General features: G+C 52.8%; 1 protein-coding gene across 1 annotated transcript; it reads left to right on the top strand.

The window, feature by feature from the left end:
• Window positions 1-5,396: 5,396 nt before the first annotated feature.
• Window positions 5,397-9,169, top strand: LOC128484206 (uncharacterized). Its single transcript, XM_053460526.1, has 6 exons — window positions 5,397-5,485; window positions 6,388-6,514; window positions 6,859-6,960; window positions 7,045-7,218; window positions 7,555-7,668; window positions 8,550-9,169. The coding sequence occupies exons 1-6, from the start codon at window positions 5,459-5,461 to the stop codon at window positions 9,167-9,169; spliced, it is 1,164 nt and encodes a 387-aa protein (XP_053316501.1). The 5' UTR covers window positions 5,397-5,458.
• Window positions 9,170-10,367: the final 1,198 nt, after the last annotated feature.

Raw genomic sequence — 10,367 nt, 5'->3', positions numbered from 1 at the left:
CCGGAGTATTAGCTACAAGGATCAGCCTGCCAGCGTCGCATTTGCTGCCTTGGTACCGGCCGGACTGCACATTTTCAGAAGTGTTTTTTTTTTTTTTTTTTTTTTTTTATATAACTTTCTCGCTTTCCCCGGGTCCTTGGAGGCTGTGTGTGAGTGTGTGAGTGTGTGAGTGTGTGAGTGTGTGAGTGTGTGAGTGTGTGAGTGTGTGAGTGTGTGAGTGTATGTATAACTATATAGGTATTGCGTAGGGTCTGTGGAGGCTGTGTGTGAGTGTGTGTGTATAGGTATTGCGTGGAGGCTGTGTGAGTATGAGTGTGTGTATATATAGGTTTTGCGTAGGGTCTGTAGAGGCTGTGTGCGAGTATGAGTGTGAGTATGAGTGTGAGTATGAGTGTGAGTACGAGTGTGTGTGTATAAATAGGTATTGCGTAGGGTCTGTAGAGGCTGTGTGAGTATATATAGGTATTGCGTAGGGTCTGCGGAGGCTGTGTGAGTATGAGTGTGTGTGTGTGTATATATAGGTATTGTGTAGAGGCTGTATGAGTGTGAGTGTGCGTGTATATAAGTATTGCGTAAGATCCGTGGAGGGCCTGAAATGCTCTCCTCCCCCTGCGCAGCTCCCTGAACGCCGTAACCCGCGTCGGGGGGGGGGTGTCGTTTCACGTCTGTGCCGCTTTCATTTCACTCCCTGCTTTAACCCTTCCCGTGCCAAGGTTTTTAGTGTCCCACGTACTGCACATTTTTTTGGGTTATTTTGGTTTTTTGCTGTTTTTATCTTATGTAAGTTGAAGATTCCCCTTTTCTGTGTTTTTTCCCCCCCAGAAGAAATAGAGCTTTTGTTTGAAACCATAGAAACACACTAAAAAAAATAAAACCTAAAAAAAAATACATTTTCTGCCTAGAATTTTTGACAAATGACCTAATTTATGTTGGGCGCATCCCCCGACTGCAAACAGACCCCTCCCCCATCCCTTACATAGCACCCTTTAGGGTCGTATTTTTAATATTTCTGGCTTGTAGTGAATAGGGGGTACGGTTATACGGCAGCGGGGTGTCGGGGATCTCTCGTACAGTTTATGTATGCCAGTGATGTCACAATGACATCACTGAGCTCATTGTTTTGTTTTCTATTTTAATTTTATATTTCATTAAAACTTATACTAAAAAAAACTCCAACTTTTTTCTTCTTGTTTTACGTTTTGTCTGGGGGGGACACATGATTACACTGTGATTGTGTGTGTGGGGGGGGCGTGACACATGATTACACTGTGATCAGCAAGCGGGGCTCCATATTGCCTTCCAGAGCCGATTGCAATGTATGCCGCCAGCCAGCAGGGGGAAGCAATCAGATCTCAGCAGGGTCTAGACCGGCCCGACCGAGTCCCTCCTCTCCTCCACAGACTAGACCGCGCTCCATGATGCTGGCAATAGCAAAACTCATGACATACTCATTACCCTACAGACGTACAGGTACGTCCACAAAAAGCATGGCAATATTACCTTTAGGACGTACTTGTACGTCTGTAGGGTAACAAAGGGGTTATATGTATTTATTACCCGGTATCCCAACGTGCGTTCAGAATTTTTTCATTTGTTTTTTGCATTCCCTGACGGGCAGGCGCTGCCATTCGGCACTCGACGGGTTAATCGAGCTCCTGCCGTATTTATTATTAATCGTTACACAATCTCATTACCCGGGTCCCTGCAGCAGCTTAATCAGACCTTTCGTCGTCTGGTTTATTCCTTAACTCTGGGGTTAATGAAGAGCCGGCCCAGGGAGCTTCTCCTGCAGGAAGGGCCGAGCAGGCCCTGTATAATAGAAACAAAAACTGTCTGCGCCTCGCACCCTAATAAAGTTGGCAACAAATCTATAAACATAATATAAATGAGAGGTTTTGGTTATATGAATTGGCCAAAGCATAATTAAGCTCACCCTCCACGTCAAGGCGCACTCTCAATAGGGTGAGAACCGACTCTCACCTCCTACATAGTGGGCACACAAAGCAGTTTATACGGCTACCAAAACCTTATTAATGTGTTGGGGGAGGTGCAATTAAAACCTCCTCCCCATTAACCCCTGGACTGCAAGCTGCAACCAGACTGATGAGGAGCCAACAACCTCAAATATGTGCAAACGGAAAAGAAAAATGTCGGTGCGCTAAGCTAGTCACAGGCTCAAATAATACAAATGTGTAATACGAGGCCTACCAAACAGGTGTAAGCATGCTGCAAAAACAGTGTATTGGCTGTACAATGTATACAAAAAGCAAAAACTGTCTGCGCTTCTTACCCTAATAAAGTTGGCAACAAATATATAAACAATACACTGTATTTGCAGCATGCTTACACCTGTTTGGTAGGCCTCGTATTACACATTTGTATTATTTGAGCCTGTGACTAGCTTAGCGCACCGACATTTTTCTTAGGCCCTGTATAATGTATAGATAAATCAGTGAGTGATGTTCTGTTTGTACCGACGCATTTCACTGCCTGGCCGGGCCGGACGCCTGCCATACGGATTTGAGCTCTCGTGCCCCCCTCGTGGCTGCGTCCGGCCCCTGCTGGGGTAGTTTCCACTCCGCGGGCAGAACGATCATTCCTTCGGGGGGGCTGTTTGAGATACTGCGCTCAGAATGAAAGCAATAAACCTTTTATTACTAAACGTGGCTCTCGTCTCATTGGTCGCCGTCTCCTCGCCGTCCTCGTTTAAAGGGCAGATCTCTTCTTGTTGTTTTATATATCACCGTCATACTCCGCAGCGCTGTACAATGTGTTATTATTATTTATATATCACCGTCATACTCCGCAGCGCTGTACAATGTGTTATTATTTATATATCGCCGTCATACTCCGCAGCGCTGTACAATGTGTTATTTATATATCGCCATCATACTCTGCAGCGCTGTACAATGTGTTATTTATATATCGCCATCATATTCCGCGGCGCTGTACAATGAGTGAAGAGGAGACGAGTACTGCATCCCATATCCGTTTGGAAAGAAAAAGGTGAGGAAGACTCTGCTCACAGGAGCTGACAATCTAGAAAATGCGTGGAAGGACTCGGGCGTCTTCGCTTTTCCGTGGATCGGTGGAATGAAGCGAGGAGCCGCCATAAAGGCGATCGAGCCCCAGGCAGCGGCCCACACGCAGTCCAGCTAAAGAGACGCCACCGGGCTGCTCCTTCACGCTGCTCCCCGGCCCGGACTGGCCCCCGCCGCGAGCTTTTAAACCAGGTTTCTGTCTTTATTTCCTCCAGGGGTCTAAATTTGCCCCCCACCCCACCGGAGATCGAGGGCAAAATCCTCTCTGGTTAACAAATGTCCGTTCTCCATTAACAGGCCGCGGTATGAATCCCCCCCCATCCGTGGTGAGTCTGGACTCGGGGGCCCCAAAGATCGCGGAGCTCCCAAAATACAGAGCCCTGTACAAAATCAGGTTATATAGAAGGCGCTTGTCATGGGGGCAGTTACGGGAAGAGGCCGGAGCGCTTTTATGGTGGCCCTCCACGTATGACCCAGCCTACATGTATCCACACGCGTGTAATGGGGGGCGGGGGTCACAGGTAAGCGCTCGACTTTCCTGACCTGCACGTTTCCGACACGACTTAAATAAATTAATAATAAATAAACAATAAAAAAAAAAAAAAAAAAGGTCCCTGAAGTCCGACCTCGCCGTTCATCCAGAAGAAGGCAAAGAAACCCCCAAAGTCCCTCAGAAAGGGGGAACATTTCCTCCGCGCCCCCAAAACGGGGGTCACTTTTCTTCATGTATGTGAGCCAGGGGGGTAACGCTTCCCGCTTTCGCTCGCTCTTCGCATGTCCGTCTCTTCGCTTCCCGTTTTCGCTCGCTCCTCGCGGGTCCGTCTCTTCGCTTCCCGCTTTCGCTCACTCCTCGCAGGTCCGTCTCTTCGCTTCCCGCTCTCGCTCGCTCTTCGCGGGTCCGTCTCTTCGCTTCCCGCTTTCGCTCGCTCCTCGCAGGTCCGTCTCTTCGCTTCCCGCTTTCGCTCGCTCCTCGCGGGTCCATCTCTTCGCTTCCCGCTTTCGCTCGCTCCTCTCAGGTCCGTCTCGTCTTCTGACCAAGATCGCGGCCGGCTGTCTGCTGAAGAGACCGCGGGTCGTCTCACAGCCTCCAAAGGAGAAGAAGACTCTGCCCAGATGAAGCGGTGGAGGGAGGGTGGAGCCTTTGGCGCCTCTGGGGCAAACCGTGAGCGAGGCTCCTGTACTAATACCCCACGTGTGCCGGAGAACCCTTACATACCGCGCAGGGCACGGAGCCGCAGCCCGCAGCCCGCACCCCGCCGGCCCGTAGTACATGACAAGTGTCCTGACTCTCGGTCAGGTGGGTGAGGAGGACGGACCCTCATTCTATAAACGGGAACGATGATGGATGGAGCTCCGTGGAGGCCGATCGGCTCCCCCCGGGACGGAGCCTGGAAAGGTCTCCCCCGGATTACGTCGGTTGATGAAACCCTTAGAAATCCTGCGCTGGGAACTCTCCGTACGCCGGAGGAGAAGCGGCCAACATGGCGGCCAGGGGGACCTCGGCCTCTAGGAACCCGGGAGCCCCCGACCTCCTTCTGCCCCGGGGCGCAGAAACCTTTATTTATCTGAAACTGCCTTAGGCAGGGGGCCGAGGAGCTCACGATCAACCGTGTGGACGTCCTGCAATATTTCAGAGGGCCACACAAGGGCCGCTTTTGTTTTAGGGGGTGGGGTTAGAGGTGTGGCTATTTTGAGGCACTTAGAAGAATAAGGGGAGGAAAAAGGGGCCACAGGGATTTGGGGCACAGAAAGGGACTGGTCAAAATAAACAGGGACACATGGGAGGTATGCATCTGCTCACTCTTCCCGCTGCTGGATGACGGCGTAACGGCATGAATATGGCTGCTTGGTGAAATCACCCTCTATATACGTTCGGCCCGTGAGTTAATAAAGTCTTATTATTGCCTCAAAAGTCTCTCGTTTGTTCGGTCGCCGGGCAATAACTCAAAACCAAACGGTACGGGGCAAAAAATTACACCCGCTGGGCTTTCTCTCCAAAAATCCACCCCCCCACAAACAAATAATGCAAAAGGAAAATAACAAGACACTTGGGGGTTATTCATGTAACTGAGGCGATGATTTTGGATAATGATGTTTATTTAACCCTTTCATTTATGACGCCGTTTCCTGCACTCGGTCCGCCGGAGGTGAGTGAACGAACGGGTCGCAGACGTTTGATGAATAACCTCTAGGACTAGTAACTAAAAAGACGGACGGGACAACACAGCAGCAAACGCTCCTCTATTGTCTCTTTAAACGCATTTGCCATCGCGCATGCGCAGTAATTGTAACAAAGCAGTCGTTTGGGGTGGTTTGCGCATGCGTGGTGTGTTTGAACGGAAGTAGCTCTTTAAACCGGAAGTCCCGAGGACTCTGGGGAGAAAGAGAGCACCGGGACTGTGTATCGGAGAGCTGAGATGGCGGAGGAGGAGATTCGAGACCCGGTAACGGAATCACTGGCTGCGGTGTTTTAGTCACAGGGGCGTCTGACAAGGATGAGCAATTTAATCGTCCGTCATGACGTCACCGTGACTTCACTGCTTGGTCCTCGAGTGGCGTAAAGGGTTCATTCTATGTGTTGTTATTCCACATTAGGAGCAAATTCCCCTCAGTGTAACTTCAGGGTTCTGTTATTCCGCCCCAGTCATTAAATGTGTATTACTAGTTTCCTAATGTATTTGGCTTCTCCATTATTATTGGCCTCGGTGACTGCGCAGGCTTAACCAATCAGCAAAGTGCCTGCGGTGTTATGGATGAAAGTTTGCAACCAGCGGATCGGCCCAGTCAGCAGAAAAGTTAGGTTGGTTACTATGGTGATAGCACTCATTTCCTTCGTTGGGCCAACTATCCTGATCTAACCCCCTTGTATCATGACACTAGCGTGATGGCGTGTGCATCGTGGCTTCCCCGGGGTCATGTGACCTGATCTCTAACCGTATGGTGCAAAAAGGGTTAAACAATATCAAGTGTGGATTCTATAGCGTGCTGCTGTCTGGCTGTGACGTCACAGGAAGTGCGTGCCGCTGTCTGACCGTGGCTGTGACTTCACAGGAAGTGCGTTCCGCTGTCTGACCGTGGCTGTGACTTCACAGGAAGTGCGTGCCGCTGTCTGACCGTGGCTGTGACTTCACAGGAAGTGCGTGCCGCTGTCTGGCGGTGGCTGTGACGTCACAGGAAGTGCGTGCCGCTGTCTGACCGTGGCTGTGACGTCACAGGAAATGCGTGCCGCTGTCTGGCGGGGGCTGTGACGTCACAGGAAATGACCTCCGTTACGGTATTGTGAACGCGCGGCCGCCCCTCCCCCACGCCCTCCCCGTAACAGCGTGTTTTGTGTTTTTCCCCCCAGGGCACGGTGACCTTTAACGACGTGGCCGTGTACTTCCCGTTCCATCAGTGGGCGCAGCTGGCAGACTGGCAGAGAAGACTCTATCAGAACGTCATGAAGGAGATCCACGCGGCGCTCACCGCCCTCGGTGCGTCCCAAACCCCGTCCCCCCTGTGACATACACGGAAACCCAGAACCCGCCGGCAGGTCGGCCCCATCCGGCCCCCCTGGCTTGTGACTTACATAGAAACTCTATCCGGCCCCCGCCTAGCCTGCCCTGGGATAGCCGTATGCCTATCCCATGCATGTTTAATACCCTCACTGTTTTACCCTCTACCACCTCTGCTGGGAGGCTGCGATTTACCCCGTCACCAGCTGGGGGGTGGAGAAAGGGGGCAAAATGGACACCGCGGCTGTCGTATGCACTAAAGTGTCCCTTTAAATGATGGCGCTGGGCGGGTGTTTATTACTCTTAATGCTTCTCCCCGGCAGGTTATGAGATCGCTAACCCGGGTATACTGGTGAAGGTCCAGCACTCCGACGAGCCGCACTTCAGCGGCAACACAGGGGAGGAAGAAGAGAGCGCGCCGCGGGGTGAGGAGCGCTAAGGCCTCGTCTTATCTGTCTGCACGCGTCTCGCTCATAGCATTTTATGATTTTTCTGATCGTTTTTTGCAGTGCGGGGGTCTCCCCGAGGCGTGAAGAAAGAGACCGCCGAGGACTGTCAGCGCGCGGCTCGCCTCTCGCTCGTTAAGCCGGACATCTTGCTGCGGGTGAAAATGGAGGAGACCAACTGTGACCAGGCCTGCCAGACGTCGGCTGCCAAGACGGAGGACGAGGGCGAGGACTCCAGTGAGTTACGAGAGACCCGAATCTAACACTAGAGGGTCGGAGGCTGAGATGGAACGGAAGGACGTTTTCCTTTACTGAGAGGGGGGTAGATAAGTGGAGCAGCCTCCCGGCAGAGGTGGTAGAGGGTAATACATTGAGGGGATTAAACATGCATGGGATAGACATACGGCTCCTGAATCTAAGACGAGACCAACGACTGATTAAGGTTTGAGTCGTTACAGCAGGAGAAACTGGGAGACTAGCTGGGGGCCGGATGGGGGCCGATCCGCCGGCGGGTTCTGGGTCTCTGTGAGTCCGGATTTTTAACTCTTTTCTCTGTTTCTCTGTTTTTTTCAGATACCACGGTTTTCGACCCCGAGCTGTCTTTGTGGATTAAGCAGGAGGAGGAGCCGGGGCCGGCAGATCCCAACAAATCATCTGGAGAGGAGGACGAGGTTTCTCCGGACATCGGTGAGAATAATCTCTGCTGGAGTCCGCTCCAGGCCACACCCGTCCTTATCTGACCAATAGTAGCCCAGATCAGCCCCGCTCAGCCCGTCGTTTTTATCGTCACGAGCCATTTGCCAATCCCCTCTCCGTATTACCATGTGCAACTTCTGCTGGGAGGCTGCTCCATGTATCTAGCACCATCAGTCTGTTGATTTGAGGCCTGACGCGTTTATTGTGGTGACGTTCTGATAACCCCGTGTCTAACGCCAGAGACCGGTGCGAGCCGTAAATGGCCCCTCGAAGCGCTGACTGCCGGGTATTACTACGCCTGGAACGCCTGCTCTCCGGGCTGGCTTTGGGCAGCGGATATCGGTGAATCTGATGGTACTTTGTCACGCGGCCCCTCAGCCGCACTAAAGGGGGGGGGGGCTGATTCCGCCGGCCGCTCTCGTAGCCCGTAGGTTTGTGGCGTACGGTGGGTCGCTTAGCTTAGCCTCGCTGGATCACTGGGCGGCTCCTGGCTGCCGTGTTTTGCTGCGCATGGCAAATGGCTGGATCCTGGGAGCTCTGCGGGGGGTGGGGGCAGCTCTGCGGGGGTGGGGGCAGCTCGGCGGGGGCAGGCTGTAGGATTTATAGCTGAAAGGAATAGTCCCACCCGTCAGTCACGCCTCGATGTCTCTTTAAGCTCATGCGGAGCTTCTCCTCCTGTCGGAGGGCCTCGCAGGGACGCAGTAAAGACTCAGCAGGCCCTTTCTTGCTGTGCTTTAGGCTCGGGTGTTTTGCGCGCCTTCGTGTTTGGAGCTCTAGAGTAGTTTGCTCCAGCTTCCCGGAAGGTGTGGATTGTTTTTGGCTCTTCTTCCTCCGCTCAGGCCTGTAACCTGGTTCATTCCTGTCCCTTCCAGCACCGCCTATTCCCAACGGCCCTGGGGCTACTGACCGCGGCCGGATGAGCCCCTGGGGCGCCGACGACGGCCGGGTGAGCCTGAGGAGCAGAGCACCGTCCAGGGGATCGCGTGCCAGGCTGACGGCCAACAAGCGCACGGGGCTGAAGCTGAGAGACAAGATCCTGGTGCTCTGCGCCTACGAGAACAACGAGCCGGTGGCATCGCTGGCCACGCAGTTCGGAGTCAGCAGGTCTCAGATCGTGCAGATCATCCGGCGGCGGGAGGAACTGCTCTGCGCCCTGCAGAACAACGTGAGCGGAGACCGCATCCGGCGCCAGAGGAGGACCACCAACGACCAGGTGAACGCCGCCGTCTGGGAGTGGCTGCAGGGCGCCAGGGACGCCGACGTCGCGCTCTCGGGCCGCGTCATTCGGGAAAAGGCCCTGCAGATCGCCAGAGAGCACGGAATCCGGGACTTCAAGGCCTCCAACGGCTGGCTCAACAGCTTCAAAAAAGCCCACAACATCCACTGTTACTCGCTGCCGCTTGGTACCGCGAGCGCCGGGGACGACCGGACGGACTTCTGGCTGCCGCCGACGAACCCCTCGGCCGATAGGCTGCCCGTGACGCCCCCGTAGAGACCGCTTCCAGTTACCGGCGTTCTATTTATTTCCACATAGTGTTTTTTTGCCTTTTTCTTAGTCTTATATGATATTTCCTGACCCCCCCCCTTGCTCTCATATCTCTGAGTTTTTGGTCCTCTTATCCCTTTTTAACCTCTTCATCACCGGACAACATGGCATCAAAGAAGAACACTGTGACCTGCGCGGATGTAACAACGGAGCCGACGCTCTCCGGGGATGCCTTTAAGTTGCTCGTCCGAGTGGATTTTTTGGCCGCGGGATCCGTTCCTTCCGTTCCTCGGTCAGCTCGCCGGTGATGCGCGGTTGATTCCGGCGAATAACCTTGCGGTGTAAACTCGCGCCCTGCGCTTTGGCCTCGAAGTTGACCGTTTCCCAGCCCGTCCCGTGTTCAGTCCGCGGTCTCTGTGTCACCCGGGGACGGCGCAGATGGCGCTCAATCGCAGCGTTATCAGCTCGAAGAGGTAATAAACGTTCCCTCCGTGGCTCTCTGGCTTCCCGCGCTCTCCGGGTGTTGCTTCGTGTTATTATTATTATTATTATTATTATTATTTATTTCCACTTCGATATCTGCTGTGGCTTCTTATTATAATGAGGTCACGGGCGAGGTGATCTAATTTACATCCCAACTCCTCCTTTGAAATAAGGTGGGGGGGGTCGTGCTTTTAGGTCCTCACTGTCCAAATGAACCATGTTGCACGGGGGGGGGCATTAGGGCTGGTAATGACTCGAGCCGTCTCTAGTAAACGGGGGGCTTTCCTGCTCTACAGATTTGTGTGAGCAAAACATGCGCAGGTACGCTGAAACCAATGGCCTGGCTTAACTCCTCGAGTGCTAACTGCCGTTAGAAGTCTCCCCGCCTGCAGTAAAGTTGGACATAAACCCTTTTTGTTTCTTTGGTTCCAATAAACTCACTTTATCTGCAGACCTGGAGCCGCCGTTGCTGTCAGTCATGTGATATTTTGGGCGACTTTCCCGGCTCAAACACCACACTGAGCTGATGCTTTATGGCGATGCTAATGAAGTCCCTTCCTCCATAGACTTTCATTAGTCAGAGAGTCCAGCTGGGTGATTAAGACTGAGCCATTCTATTGCTTCCCACAGACAGTATGATAAGGAGTCAGGGTGCTTGCTGGGGGTATTGGCCGTCCTACAAAATGCCTCATGTTCTTGTATTTTTTTTATAAAATAGAGT

Source organism: Spea bombifrons, chromosome 3, assembly GCF_027358695.1.
Source record: "Spea bombifrons isolate aSpeBom1 chromosome 3, aSpeBom1.2.pri, whole genome shotgun sequence".
Classification (NCBI taxonomy): Eukaryota; Metazoa; Chordata; class Amphibia; order Anura; family Pelobatidae; genus Spea; species Spea bombifrons.
Note: the sequence above shows the minus strand (reverse complement) of the source record. Positions and strands in the feature narration are given on the sequence as shown.